The 15,549-nt window shown below is 39.0% G+C and overlaps 1 protein-coding gene across 1 annotated transcript in view; it reads left to right on the forward strand.

The window, feature by feature from the left end:
• Window positions 1–242: 242 nt before the first annotated feature.
• Window positions 243–15,549, forward strand: part of CREB5 (cAMP responsive element binding protein 5) — a 211,778-nt gene continuing 196,471 nt past the window's right edge. Inside the window, exons 1-3 of the mRNA XM_054274014.1 lie at window positions 243–254; window positions 4,384–4,455; window positions 7,655–7,748. Of these exons, the coding sequence (XP_054129989.1) occupies window positions 243–254; window positions 4,384–4,455; window positions 7,655–7,748 (178 nt within the window). The remainder of the gene's footprint in view (window positions 255–4,383; window positions 4,456–7,654; window positions 7,749–15,549) is intronic.

A 15,549-nucleotide genomic window follows, 5' to 3' on the forward strand; every position in this document is an offset into this window, starting at 1 on the left:
TGCACTGACCTGCATTAGACACATTGTAGTGTACACCTTCCCATCGGTTCTTTTTCCTCTGTTAATCAGAGGCCTGAAAACCCTGCAACATTTAGACAGCTTGAGGTTGAAGGCTGAAATGTCACTTTTAAAAGAGGGTTAAAAAGGTCACGCAGCTGCAAATAATAATAGCCCAATGAAAATCAGATTCTTACTGCAGCCTACTTCAAGAATAACATTGAAACAGGAAACAAGCCTGCTTGATGTTTTTACCAGTATGGCAGTAAGATTACTGCTGAGTTTAAAAAGAGGGAGAGAGAGACAGAAAGGAGCATGCTTTCTTGATCTTAGATATGAGAAAAGTTTTTCTGGTCAGAAAAGGTGATCCTGGGGCTCTGCAAAATCTCCTTGAGGAGCCTGAGGACATGGGGTACTTCCCTCTGCCTGATGCTGAGAGGAGATGTAGTTTGTTGCTGTGTTCTGAGAGTGGTTTAGTTTCTTCTGTTTGCTTTTTTTTTCTTTGTTATGTTCTTGCATTCCTCACTGTGGGCTTCGGTTTTATTAATTATAATAAAAACTTTTTAGAAGACTCATGCAAAAATCAAGAAAAAAAATCTTGGCTTGCTGCAGAACTTATTTGTTTCTCTACCATGTGCCATAGGTTGGAGAAGCCTTTCTCTTGTATTTTTATTTATTTCTTTTTATAATTAGAGTACCTTAACTTCTCCTGAGCAAAGTGATATTTCAGGAGAATGGCAGGCTACAACAGCATAGCAGATTTCCTCACTTACACATTCTGCCAATAAGGCTCTTTACATGGTCACAATAGGGCAATAAATGCTGACAGATGTTGTTAACATGTCTATTAAAATTCAGCCCCCTTTTCTGCTGGATTATACACTCATGGCTATTGTTAATAATATCAGAACTAATGCTGACATATCGATAATAGTGTTCGCTTTTATTTATAATCCTTGACTGTTGCTTCAAAAAAGTCACAAAGTTGCAATAAATTAAGCTATTGATAACAGAAGCAAAAAATTCAGACTGGAGCAATTTTTAAACTTTACAGTCATCATAGATTTGTCTGATATTCTTCATGTGCATTAATTGCAGTGGTTATTAGTAGTACTACAAGAGTTGCATGAGTGTAACTTGAATTTTTAAGATCCCAAAGGCTAATAAGCACCTTAATTTAGATGGAAAGGCTGCTGTGATATATTTTTATTAGGTGAAGTGGAAATGTTGCCATTGGTTGTGTTATTTCCTTCCTTCACCTGCACACAGTGTGGAAAAAGAAGACGTGGATTGTGTGGCCCAGGAACACACGTGAGACACGTGAGGAGAAGTGTGTGCCAGAGGCTGTGTGCAGCTGTCTGGGCTGAAGGATGGGAGATGCCTGTCTGCATCCAGAGAAGGGTGCCATGCAAGCTGTGCTGTGCACAGCCAGAGCAGCTCTGCTGCTGAGAGCCCCCATCCTGTGCAAACCTGGGCTGAGGAACGGTGGTGCCGGTGCGTCCGCGGCTTTTGCAGAGTTTAGTGGGATTGAAGAGGTTCATGCAGGAGGTTCAACTCGCAGCCCAGAATTTCAGCTGCTTGTTTCTGGTCAACATTCAAGCACAATGCTGAAATTACTGCCATATGATAACCAAGCACCAGACATTTGCAAAAAGTGTAGGCAGCAGGCAGCTTCTTCCACTCATTTACTGTTGTAAGAGAGTCAGTGGCACCACAGCCTCAACTGCAGTGATTGCACCACATGCAAACACCAATTCTGCATGGTGCAATTTGTCTTGAGGGCACTGTACCACTTGGTAACACGTTGTACAGGCCAAGTTCTGCTAGACAGCACTTGGAGTGCCGGTGATGCAGCCATTCTGGATTATTGCTCCTTTTATGTTTTGTGTCTGCAAAGAGTGATTCTCATGGAAATAAGCAGTTGCTTAAACATTTGGGAAAAACAATTTGGTGTTGAATCTGATGCCTTTTCCAGGTACTCAGAGTAAACAACAAGTCCATGACTTCTTATAGTTGATTTCCTGGGGCTGATCCCTGCACTCAGGATTCTAGTCCTCATCTAGTGTGTTATTCTGCTGCTTAGTATATGCATATCTACTAGATAACCTTGAGAATAATTTAATTGTTATAAGAGCATGCACTGATGGATTCAGGGACTAAAGGTCAAAGTCAGGGTGGGGAGGGAAGTCTTAGACTTGCAATACTCAATAAGAAATCAAACTCCAAATAATTCCTGGTAATGTTTTGAAATTCACATGGACGCTTGGGACCAGAATTGTAACTATCTTGTTTTCTTAAACTGAGTCTCATCTGTTGTTTTGCTATTGAAAATGCTGTTGTCACTGTCCCCTGAGGAGGGGAAAAAGGGGGTAACAGAAATCTCTGGCAGTGCTTCAGTTGCAGGAGCAATTGAGATATTAAATAAAGCCTTTCATTATCCATGTGTAGCTTCCTTTTTTTTCTTTTCTTTCTGTGTAAAGGAAAAAGTTGTCTTTAGGAAAGACAACATGCCTGGGGTCACATCCCATAAATAGAGGTGGATTTAAAAATCTAACTTAGCTGGAGGTTCTGGTTTTGTTTTTTGCGGGGGTTTGTTTTTCTAGTCAGTTATCTCTCTGCTGCTTGTTTCTTTCAGACAGGATAGTGTAATTCAGAGTATTTTTATGGGTTCATCTCTGAAGAGCTTGTCTATGCACAGTCTGGAACTGAAATAACTGAAATTAGAAGTAATTTAACACCTTAAGTTATTTTAGTACGCGAATATACTCTTTCACTTCTGATTATGAGTATCCTATTTCAGTTTAACATAGCTGTAAGTTAAATCAAAACAGGATATGAATAATCTTAAAGGAGTAAATTAGGTACAATTTTAGTTATTTCAGTTCTAGCCTTGTGTGGATACATAAGTTATGCCTGAGTTAGGGTCTTTCTTGACACTTTATTGTATCATAAATAATTTGTCTCAGACCAGATGTTGGTAGAGTTGCCCATATCAGGAAGATCATTTGATGCTTATTATCAACTTTTGGGAGAAGTGTCCTTGGGGAGGTTGAAGGGTAAATGAAAGTAGAAATCCTTCACTTCTGGATTCTGCTTCTAGGAGTCAGTAGAGTCAGACAGAGCGGAGTTTTTTATGTCACAATTAGGAAAATATACTGTCAGGCTAATGTCCACCAGAAAGAAGTTTAATTAAAAAGAAAACGTTATCATCCAGTGAAAATAATTGCTGCAAGTATGGGTCTGTCTGATGTACAGGTTAATGGTGAATTGTTCTCTCAACTGTAAGCATGCTAAAGATACTCCTGATGACAGGAAAAATGAACTGTAGCTTGAAAAAAATTCATTGGGTTTGAGCAATTTTACCACCTGTCCCTCTGCAGGTTTTTGCAGTCATAAAATCAAATTCTGCTTCTCCACCAAGATATTTCTCTTTGGGTCATGAAAAAAATATCCAAATATCACACAAATATTTTTCTAAAAGCGGCTGTGGTGAGGTTGTTTTAAGGGGTTTCAGGGAATCTCTAAACAAAAGTAATCTACTTTCTGATGGTTCAGCCACTACATTCTAGCTGGTAAAAACAGTTGTTCCAACAGGCTGAAAACATTTCCCAAATAAATGACTTACTTATTTTACTCCCTAGAATTTTGCTAAAATTTAATTTTTTTTTGCTCAGGGACACTGCTCTAGCATTGACTCAAATTCAGGTGCATAACTTCATTCACACTTTGCCTTTATTTAAGACTTGGGAGCTTTCCCCCAGGGTTTAGTTCAAGGTTACAGGACTGGAACTGCTACGTGGAAGTGCAGTTTGAGACAAAACTTCACTGCTGAAGCTCCTGAGGCTCTTTTAACAGTTGACCTTTTAAAGGATGGGGATGCACAGTTACCTTGTGTGCATGGAGAGCATGGATGTAATGTATTTAGGTTATTAATATCAGACAGTATGGATGCAGAACTTCAAAAAGTGGGCTCTTTCTCAGAAGTAACCTAGACGTCTGGTTTTAATGTTGTTCAGCAGGAACTGAAGGAGGAAAGGTAAAAACCTTTAATTCAAGGTATTTCTGAGAAGACACGGTCTTATCTAATAACAACACTGAACATATGCTATTTTTTGAGGCAGATTTATGCTGTGAAAGCTGAACTTTATTTCTTTCTTAACAGTAAATTGATGCTCAGGAAGGAGCAATAAGAACTTGGACTCTAGAGAGCCTGCTGAATATTAGCAAAATTAGTACTCTGAGTGTGAAAACTTTGTTCTGATGTGTTTGTGGAGTTTGAAATAAAAGCACAAACTGCCATTTCTGTATGTTGCATGCATGTGTGAAGTTTAGAACGTATATATTCATAGGTTCCCTTTCTTTCCCCCTTCCCCTTTTAACATGTAGATTTATGAGGAATCAAAGATGAACTTGGAGCAGGAGAGGCCTTTTGTCTGCAGTGCCCCAGGCTGCTCACAGGTGAGTGGAGTCAGCGGTGATATTAATTGAGTCCTCAGCACTAGCTCTGGCTTGTATAATGCCTCCTGATATATTAACACATGTCTAATAATAATATGTGTGTCAGGGGTTTTTCGTGTGGGTTTTTTTTTAAGACCTGCTTCCCCTCAATTCTCTCCTTTCCCACAAGACACTATTGTGAAATATTTCAAGCAAATACAGCAGCCAGTCAAAAGTGAGATGGTACAAGTGCTCCTCAAGCTGCTTCTCTGACTTTTCTCATCCCAAAGCCTCATGTTTCAAGACATGTATTGCAGATTCCTTTAGGGACTATCAAGAGAGAACATGTTAGGCAGGACACATTTATCTGTCTTCTGCTGAGATGTGTGATGGAATATACTATGTTGCTATTAGAAAGCCCTAACCCTCCTGCGGTTTTCTTTCTATTTTAAATACTTAAATACAATAATATCTTATTAGCTGATTTTTATTTATTTATTTATTTATTTATTTATTTTTAGCTTTTAAGACATCTTCCTACTAAATATTTTCTGTGGAAAATGCAGCCTGTAGATAAATTTTTCCCCAGGGTGTGCATTTGGGATTCCTGTCCTTTTGACTGGTGCTCTGCCATGTGTCTCCAAGGGCAAAACCTGACTTGTAACATTAGATGTTTAATGAGCTTAAAAAAATCCCTGAAGTGACAAGGATTTACCTGCTGAGATTTGAACTGGGGTGTGTTTGGTTTTTTCAGTGATTTTGCAGTGGTGAGGGAAGTTGCCCCACATGCAGTGATGAGGAAAGTTCCATGTGTGGCACTTCTTACCCTAATTTGTTTTAGTAACAAGAGTTTGTGAGTAAAATCTTTAGACAAGGTCATCTTTTGGGCTTTTGCCATGGGCTTCCTGTGTGCATCCATGACACATGATACAGCTTACCCATTTTCCATGGTCCTCCTCTCTTGATTAGTGAACCTTTCCCTGTTTCAGCTGTGTGTTGGGAGTTTTCAGCTGGGTAAGATATTTACAACTCTTCAGGTTCTTCTGGAAGAGGGGTGGGTGACTGTTAATGAAGTGTAGGTGTTGATTTTGCCAAGAGCTGAAATAAGGAGAGGCAGAAGCCTTCAGTCCACTTAACAACTGGCTGAGTGGCTTTGCTGTTTCACTAAGTGGGAGTTTTTCCATGGGAGGCAGAGTGCATCTTTTGGGTTATCCTTCAGGCTGAGAATATGCTCCTTTAGATTTCCACATGCAGAGTTAAACTTTCACCATTCTGTCACAGAGGTAGAATAAAAGTATCTGAGTTTAATTGTGATGTTTATTTGCCTTTTTGATGAAACTAAATTCCACTGAAATTAGTGGACTTGAGTGTTTTCTTGTCAACTCTTAATTAGTTTCCTCAGTGGAGGAGAAGCTGATCCAGACAAGCTCTTTTAGGTGTTCAGAGAGCAACTTTGGTTCCATGCTGCTACAATTTGGAAAGATGAACAATGTAGATGTAAATTCCATCTTAAAAAACATTTAACTTCCCATTCCCCAACATGACTCCTGTTTGAAATAAATGAGGACTCGACACAAGTGCATAATGCAGAGCTGCTGTCCAGCTAAGCTGGCTGGGGCTTCTCTCTTGGCCCCTGCAGATGTGTGCTGAGGCTCATGGAGTCAACCTTCTGCACGAGGAAGAAAGTAGATTTAGAGAAAAGACAGAGAAGTCTGGGCTGGAGGAACAGTTTCTCCTCTCTTGCCTCACACCCTGTTTAAGCTGGCTGATTTCATCATTAAGAGAGACTGTGGCATCCATGAAGGAAAATCCATTTTCAGGAGAAATAAATGTGGGGTTTTTTTCACCCCCTTCATGATTTCATTGAGCAAAGTCTTTCTCAGATATTCCCCTTGTTCTTAACATAAATTCCCAACGCTGCATTTCTTCCAGATGAGTAAGCAGTGAACCAGGATTTCACAGTGAGAAAAAGGTCTTTGCTTTGTGATTTCTCTCTTTTCCATTTTTTTTCCCTTTTTTTCCCCCAGAGAATTCAATTCCATTATTTATGCTGCTTTGTCTATGGGTTGAGAGAGATTCTCAGAAGGTGTAACATATGGCAAATATTTATGCTTTAGCCACAAGCAAAGTCACTTAGGCAAGAGTATACTGTGTTGAAACCATTAGGTCCCTTTAGCTCTTTTGTTGCCATTGTTTTTTGTCTCCTATGTACCTGTTGCTTTAAAGAGCTGCTTTTAATTTATTTTTTTTTCCTCAAGCCTTGGTGATACTACTTTTGGCTTTTGGTAGTCCTGAAATAACCCAGTTGAAACCTCTCAGTAGCAAAGTTCTGTGTATGCACATTCTGGTGAAGGAAACTTCACAGAACCATTCTGCTGTTTGAGCCCAAATATGCAAGTGCTTGAGAGTTTATTGAAGCTTGTCTCTTCTTTGTTTTGTTCCAAAGAACTTATTTCTTGTATGAGACTGTAATCAGATTGTGGAACAAACTTAGCACACTGATTAGTTTCTTACAAAAAAAATCTCTCCACCTTCTCTGCTTGACAAAGGAGAATAATTTGATTTAGTATCATAAAGGGTCATAACTAGCTGCTATAAAACTGTGCACCATTTAATTGCCACTTCAAATCAAGTCAAAGTATCAGATATTTTCAAAATTAAAGACGTGTTTTGCCTGAATACTTTTGGATAGAAAAAAACCTGGCTTATTTAGTTATTTTTATAGCTGTTCATCAGATATATGTTGCAGAAAGACACAAAAGCAGAAAAATCCAGTAAAGTGATTTAAGATTTGCCTCATTACTTAGCATTTGCCGTGGGCTAAGAGCATACAGAACAGCAGCTATTGCAGATGCTCAGGCACGTGGTGACTTGTGAGGCTGTGGTAGCTGCAGTGGGTGTCTGAGACCCTTAGAATCCAAAACTTGGACTGTAATTTTTTCCAAGCAGTTGCACGACACCTTACAGTTTGTCACCCCAGAGAGCACGGCAGCAAATGTGTTTCTAAGTCAAGTACAGCTATTTGTAACTCATATTCACTTGTATTTTCAAATATTCTGTTTCCTGTGCCATTTGGACACATTTCTAGCTGGATAAATTTCTTTCTGTCTCTCATTTTTGAAATTCTGTCCAATGCCAAAAGTTTATTAGAGAATTAAATTCTTCTTTTTTTTCTTTTTTTTTCTCTCTTCCTCTCTCTCTTTCTGTGTTTGCCTGACAGCGTTTTCCAACAGAGGATCATCTGATGATTCACAGGCACAAACATGAAATGACTTTGAAGTTTCCTTCAATAAAAACAGATAATATGTTATCAGGTAAGAAGACATGAATTCAAGAGTCGAGATAACTATTCAGATGATGTTGAAAGCATGACTCCTATTGGAAAGCTACTGGCAAAATGACTCCAAGATTGGTTTTAAAAAGCCCCAGCTCCAATTAAATAACAAGGAGAGGTAGATTGAGCTAGAATGCATATATTTGAATAAAAAGACAGTTGCCATTCTTCTGCCTTCATACAAGTTTGTCATGAGAGGGAAAGAAATCGCTGAACCTCAGGCATGCTGGCAGCTCTGTCATTGATTTCCAGTGAAATACAGGCACTTAAGTGTGTGGCACGTGGGAGCCCAGCAGTGAGAGTGTTAATGAAGTGCATTTGTGCTGTTGCTGGAGGAATTGCTGTTTAGGCTGGACAGACTCCCTTCAGCACCTGGAAGAGGCCACATTGTGTGAGCCACCTGTGTGGTGACTCAGGAAGTGCCCCCTGTAAATAGCCATAACCAGAGAGGTGAACAAGTGGGTGATATCCAGTGCTCTTTCCCCATCTCTCTCTGCACTTCCCCCTTCATAAACAGGGTTATTTGGTATAAGGTACAATTGCACCCTATAATTTCTTGAGTAGTGTATTTCTTATGTAGTCTTTCTGTTCTCTTCTCTGTGTAACCACATATCAATGTCTTGCTGGCCTTCAGCCAGTGTTGGGTAAAGTGAAGCTGGCCCTTCATTTTACTTCTTTCCTCTCCTAGTCCCTTTCCTATTGTTTGTTCTTTGGGCTGTAGTAGTGGACTATTTAGAATAGTATCTCTAGACTTTTTCAGGTTTCAAAGTAATGGTAGAAAACCCCCTCTGTGATGCAAATATGTGCGTGGATGTTCAGCAGTGTTTGATATTTGTCTTTTGCAATGGGCTTCTTCAAGATAAATTGTGCCATTTCAAATGCAAATGTATATTTATTAAGGGGACTCCAGCAGACTAACTATTTTCTGGTTAAACTGTTTCCATTTTTATGAAAATCATAATGAAGTAACAATGGCTTGCAAATATTTAGGTCTTTTTTTTGTTTGGTTTTTTTTTTTTTTGTTGGGACTTTGGGCACCAATGAAAAGTTAAACAGCCTTTTTCCCAAAAAGAATTAATTTTGCTTTTCATTTTAAAATCCCATAGAGGACTAAGTTTAGAAAGAAACAGTACACCGCATTTTGAAGACTAGGTCTTGTAAAGTGCCTGAGTGCCAGCTATGCCAACAGAATCCTGTGTTTGCAAGCACAAATGAGGAAAAGCTGCTTTTGCATTTGGCTGTGTCTTTTGGCAGTGAAACTGCTCGAAGACATCTGTGCTGTGGGCACATTCACCCTGTGCAAGTGCTGGCTCTTGTTAAAACTTTCTGTTTGGCAAGACTTTTGTTCGAGTGCAGTTTCTAAGGAACCTATTCTGTCATCAGGAATCCCCTGAGCAGAGTAGCTCCATTTGTGTTTGGTAACTCCTGTGATTTAGCCATCCCGCTCCTTGCAATGGGTTCCTAAGCAAAAACAATGTCTGTCTTCCAGCACCACCACTGGTACTGGGCCCCCTAAACCTGCAGTTAGCCAGCTGTACATACTAATGTGGAATTTTCTGGCCAGAAAGACTCCGAGATTGCTTCTAAGGGATGTATTCTTTGAGGTTTGTTTATGATGATCCTGTGTAGTAGTGAAAGGGTAAAAAGACACACGTGTTCCCAAAGACTGTGGCCAATGTTCCTGACCATAATGCCCTGGCAAATTGGTTCTGCTGGTTTATTGATTCCTCTTTTTTTGTTTGTTTGCTGAATTTGTTTGGCATTTTGCAGTCCTTACTCAGGAAGCATCATAGATCATCTACTCTCTGCAGGAAGACATTGAAAAATAGTTGTTTCATTACCCACTGAAACCCTGGGGAAATCTAAATACCTTAAACTTTAAGATGTTTTATTCTTAGATTTCAGAATGAAAAATTAATGATAAATGGGGAAAAGAGACATACTTTTTTCTTAGACATTTGTCTTCATGTCTTCCTTGTTTTTGCATTTTTGCTTATGTGACTTTTTTAAAAAAAATGTTCCTGTCATCAGTAGGTTCAAAGAATTGCAGCAGCAATTGCCCTGTAACAAGCCAGGTGCAGTGTTAGTTTTCCCCCCTCCTCTTTCTCCTAAGCTGCCTAGAAGTCAGACTTCCTATTTTTTTTTCCTGTATGTTGTATACTATATTTTAATTTGTTGTGTATTATCCATTTATTATTAATAATTAGTCATGAAAAATAACACATTGTATGCTTTCAGTAGACATTAGAATTATTTACCCTGTTTACAGAGGTAGCTTAATCCACAGTCTGGGTTCACTATAATATCAGTAATATTTAACACACATTAAACATGTTTTCTATAAACTGTTCCTGCAAGTAGGCACTGAAACTGTTGGTTTTGTAAAAGACATCTTAGAAACTAAGCAAAATATGACTTGGGAAGAAGAAACTTGTTTTTTGTGTGAAATCTGTGTTTGGATCTGAAATATAAGCTTCTAAGGGAGAGGTAAAATTATGCTATATGTGAAGTTATATGTTGTTATGTAGGTGGGGTCAGTGTCTAATAAACAATGGTGCATGACCTGATTGCAGCAATTGGTGCCGTGCTGGTTTATCAGGTATGCCTTTCCAGAGCTTCCAAACTATCAACTAGCTTCACTATGTTTTCTGCCATTGTTTTCATGCTGGCTTAAGAAGAACAAGTTGTATTAAATCTGTTCAACCAATCTCTTGAACCAATTCAGAAACTCCAGATACCCATGTACACCAAACTGCTTTCTGTTCTCTGACTGTATAAATGTAAGGAAAATCCACTAGAGTCATTGCACTAAAATGCAAGTGATAGTTTTGTTGCACAACTTGACAACGCAATTCGGTCTTTTAGAATTAATTTGTTCCTCTTTGTTGTATGTATTTTATTTTTGTTTGTTAGAAAGTCTTGTTAAGAATATGGATAGGGAGTAATTGGTGTTTTCCATTTCCATCTTTCCAGCTAAAAAAGAGCTGTTTGAGATAACACAGGATATCTTATGTAAGTTTTGCATGCTAGTCACCACTGCAGGCAACTTTATAGTTAAATTGACTGAAATAGATATCAGCTCTTTGCTGTTGTAGGGAGTCAACAGTGTTTGCATTGCTTTGAAACTCTACATTGTGTTGTGTGACAAAGCTTTTGTGTTTAAACACCAAAATATTAATGTCTGTAGAATAGATTGCTTCCTCCAGGGAAATAATAAAATCCCTGTAGGACTGAACTTTGGGAGCTGGGGATTATCTACATAGAAACCTTTTTTCCTTCCTCATTCTATTTAATGAAACCAAATCCTCTAGAGTTTCGGTGATAAAGCCTGCTGTGGAGGTAGAAACAGTTTTCTCTAGATGGAAGAAGTGCCTGTGATAAAGGTAGCGCAAAGGTATTCCTTTTCCCAAGTAATGCCTGTGCCAGTGAGGTAATTTACATCACTCTTGGTTGCCTTAATTTTTCCCTCCTTGTAGTTTACACAGAGAGGTTTATCTAGGCATGAATTTTGAGGTGTGCAAAATGATTGGGTATGAGGATTCATAGTGTAGTTTGTTTTCTTGTTTGCTTCTGTGCCCCTTGCTTTATCAAAAATGAAATGAAACATTTTCTTACATTTACTGGTCAGTTTCAGAGTGACCAGAAGACTTTAAAAATTGGTTGTACCCAATATGTTCATCCCTCCAGGAAAGTTCAAGCAGTGCTTTAAAGAGTACATATTTAGGCAGTACATTTCTTGGTAGCCCTCATCTGGGTGGGAGCAGTTTCACCACCTATGTTTGGGTGCACTTCTTCTTCCTCTCCTCTTTCTCCACCTGGTTGTTGTGTTATGATGTTGAACTCCTCAGTGCACTTGGGTGGAAACCTGTGAGATCAATGAAGAAACCTTTCTGAACTTCTCAGGACATTCCTCTGTCTTTGTGGCTGCTTGATGGGCAGCCCTTCAAATTTCTGTGCTAGCCCCCTTACTCTGACTTTGTTATCCTTGTATGAAAGCACAACACGGGTAAGTGTATAACTTCAACAGAGCCCACAGCTGAACAAGCCAAGTGTCTATTATTATTGCACATCAGACTAAACAATTTTTTTTTTGAAAGAAAAATGAAGAATCAAGTTACACACTTTGCAGCTTGGCTGTTAAGTATCTTTCAACAAATGAGAATTAATTTTTTTTTCTTCTCAAAATGAAAGCTTGTTTCAAATAAGTGTCCTTTGGTTCTCCAGGGCTTTTTTAAACTGGTAGCATGCTTTAAAGTTTCCTTTTGTGTTTTGAGGGATGAAACTCAGGAATTCAAGGTAATTTTACAAAACACATTCTGGATGAATCAAGCAAGTTTATGTATAGCAAGCTAATGCTGTACTTCCTTATCTGTTGTTTTGAAAACAATGTATTGGGACTGAGTGTCCTTTCTATTATTTCAATCCCCACTCCCCTAAATGAACAACAACAAAGAAACCCCCATCTATTGCCAAACGTTGTGAGTAAATAATGGAAACTTTTGACTTTTTTGAAGACTTCAAGTTCCCCACTGTCTTACCACACATATCTTTTTTATGAGTCTGAAAAATCAGGTATCACTTCAGACATTGAGGACAGGTATTCAAAAGTCAGCAACCAAAATATACACAGTATGTGAAAGTCTGGCCTGAATGTGATTGCTGAATGCATCTGAAATCCCTTTCTGTAAGATATAGTAGGTTAACTTGGGATCATTTGGGCTTGCTCTGGGGCTTATATATTGTCCATTTACTTTTTAGAGGCTTTTTTAAACTTGACATTTTTTGCAGCCTTCCTGGTCATGGCTGTGTCATCAGAGAGGCTGATTATTCCCCTGAGTAACAGGCTGAACAATATTTTGATTGCCTAGTCTGAATCTGTGTTTAGGCTGTTGATGAATTTGAGATAGAAAAAAGTTCCTAAACAGTTATCAGATGACAGGTTTACCTATGAAGTGACAGATGGCTAGAGGTAGATGCCTCAAAGGACAGTAAACTAGTTCTAGAGGATGGAACTAGTTGAGGATGGAAATGTTTTTACCCGTTGAATGTTGGGATAGCTGATCAGTACCTTGGGTTAACCCAGATAATCCTGTATCCCAAGCTGCCAATACAAAATACAGTTTGTGACTGATATAGGAGCCCTGGGTGTGTGAGCAGCAGTGTGCCTGCAGAGCAGCTTCCTGCATAACGTGTGTCCTCAGCAGGAATGCTGAGAGTGGTGCTGGCTCTGTCTGAGTTTTGGTCCAGATGGGTCTGGCTCATTTGTTGCTGAAGTGCAACAAATCGGGGCCCTGTTCTCAGTGAGTCTGCAATAGTTGTGGGCGCTGGTGATAGCAACAAAAGCTTTGTTTGTACCAACAGGGAACAATGAGGTCAGGCACAAGCTGTTGGAACTATTAATGCATTTTTAAGTGCTGAGAATTAGGAATATTTTATTAATTCTGGGAGACCTGATTTTGTAGCTTATGCGAGGGTGTCCCTTGTGATACTCCTCCCAATTAAAACATAAAGGATTGCCTAATCTAGGTAAAAGAATTTCTGTGGTGTTGAGAGTGATTTCTTCTACTAATTTGCCCACTTCCTAAAGGAGAACTGGTGTTTAGCAGAGAGAAAATAGTTGGTTGCTCAGGAGCAAATCCATCTCATAAGACTTTGGATCCTTGAAATCCAATGACTGCAGTGTATGTGCAGTGTAACTACTTTACTACACAAAATCTCAACATTTTAAAGTCTGGATCTGTATCAGTTCTGCCCTCACAAAAACAGAGGTTTTGTGGCCTTCTGGTTCCTGTGAATGTTGGAGGCTGAAGTACTAGAACTAGGAAGGCAGGTCTTGTTTTACATCTGGCTGAGCTGACTCCCAGGAAGTCTGTGGATGGAACTTAGGCTGGCTGGTTGGTGGTGCTTCCTCACTTGGGAGATATGAGGGGCTGTCTGTTTTAACAAAAATCTTGATGTGAATTGCTGCCAGTCTGATTTCTGGAACATAGCAACTACACTAGCACTATGGGGAGACTGAGGTAATAAAATAAGATCACCATCTCAATATGTAGGTGGTGTAAACAGTGTCATTATCAGTTTTGATCTTTTGAGATAATTAAACAGTTAATTGGAAAGTTCAATTGTAGGTAACAACATTGGTTATCTTGTGGTGCAGAAGACAGATTTTCAGCATGAGTGGAGAAAGGAAGCCATTGAGGCCCTTGTGCATTTGAAGTTACATTCTTGCTCTGGCTTGCTTTTTTTCACTGTTAAAATGGATTTACTTCAATGTGATACCTTTTTTTTTCTTTTGGTCCATTCTGGGCCCAAGCAACTCTGAAGAAACCCAGAATTTTTGATTCTAGTGAAAGTAGTGGCATCTGCTTCTTTATGAAATCATAGTTTCTCATTTTGGCCATGAAATTGATACCTTGCTTATTTGATATGGATATATCACTTCTAACAATAAAACATTTCCTCCGTTTACCTCACATTCAGATACTAATGTGCCCTTTGTGTCCAGGAAGGCTTAGTGACAATTGTCCTTGATTTTCTACAAAAGAATGGTGTTGTTCACTAAAGTAGCATTTAATCCTTTTTGGAAATGAAATCTATTTCTCCTGCATTTTAGTGCCATTCATTTCCAGTATGAGCTCCAGTCCAAGGGCCAAAAACAACCCTGGTGTAAATCTACTGAGTTTACTGAGGTTACTTCAGAGATTTGTTTGGCACTGCTTATTTAGGATATGGACCTGTAAAGGGCTGAGTGTCCTCAGCTCCCATCAATGCCAGCACCTTGTTGGCTCATCTCCTTGTGCTGAGTTCTTGCAGGATTCTTAGAAAGTTTTGTTTCTAACTCTGGTAATACAGTAGTAAGCTGTGAAAGGTAATAGATAAATAAGTGTGCATTCCCAAATACTTGAAGTTTGTTTCCTTTATGTTCAGAAGTAGGATGCTCAAGCCAAAAAAAATGAAAAAAGAATTTTAACATTAAGGACTTGCATTCTGATGTTCCATCAGAAATATGAATGCAAATGAGTGTCTTTGCCCTTGGATTACCTGAGAAAGTCAAACCTGGAGGACCATGCTTGATACAGGTGGAGATGGCCTTCTCCTGGCTTTATAATGGAGGAGGCTGATCCTCTCCCTCAGTTTCTAAGTGAAAACTGCATTTTCTTTTGTGTACCTTGCTTTTGTACTGCTTCATTTTTAAGGGCTGATGTGCATTTCTATCCTGATCATGTAAAATTCATGGTGTTAAGTAACTGTTTGCTGTAAGGGGGTAATATTAGAACTTGACCCAGCTTAGCTAGGTGCAAGAAAGCAATTTTTTCTTTGTTGAAGTGGGAAGCTTTTTTCTGAGATCAGTATTGACCCAATATGGGCAACGGGGTTTAGTATGACAGAGTTTTCATTTTTTAAAGAATGAAATGCAAACAATAGGTAGTATTCAAGGACTATGCCGAAGATTATTTTTAACAAAGTGAGTCCAATCTTTCTGTGAAATCAGGTACAAAGCATCTCGAGCTGGGACAGAGCCTTGGGAGAAGGAGCCAAGGTGGAATAATTAAGAACTAGACTCAGAATGGGTAGAGGTGCCTCAGACCTGTGCTACGGGGAGTCTTTGGTTCCCAAATTTGGGCTTGATTTTTCATTTCCTGGAGAAAGAAACTGAAGTCACTGAAACTACAGTCTGTATGGCAATTTTGCTTGTCTGTCTTGCAGGTTTTTGAAAAGGTATTAGAAAACCTTGTAATTTCTCCAGTCCCTCCTGCCTGTGGCATTAATGAGAATCCTTA

The sequence above is a fragment of the Melozone crissalis genome, unplaced genomic scaffold (assembly GCF_028551555.1).
Source record: "Melozone crissalis strain CALT ecotype California unplaced genomic scaffold, PUWL_Pcris_2 ptg000016l_1, whole genome shotgun sequence".
Taxonomy (NCBI): domain Eukaryota; kingdom Metazoa; phylum Chordata; class Aves; order Passeriformes; family Passerellidae; genus Melozone; species Melozone crissalis.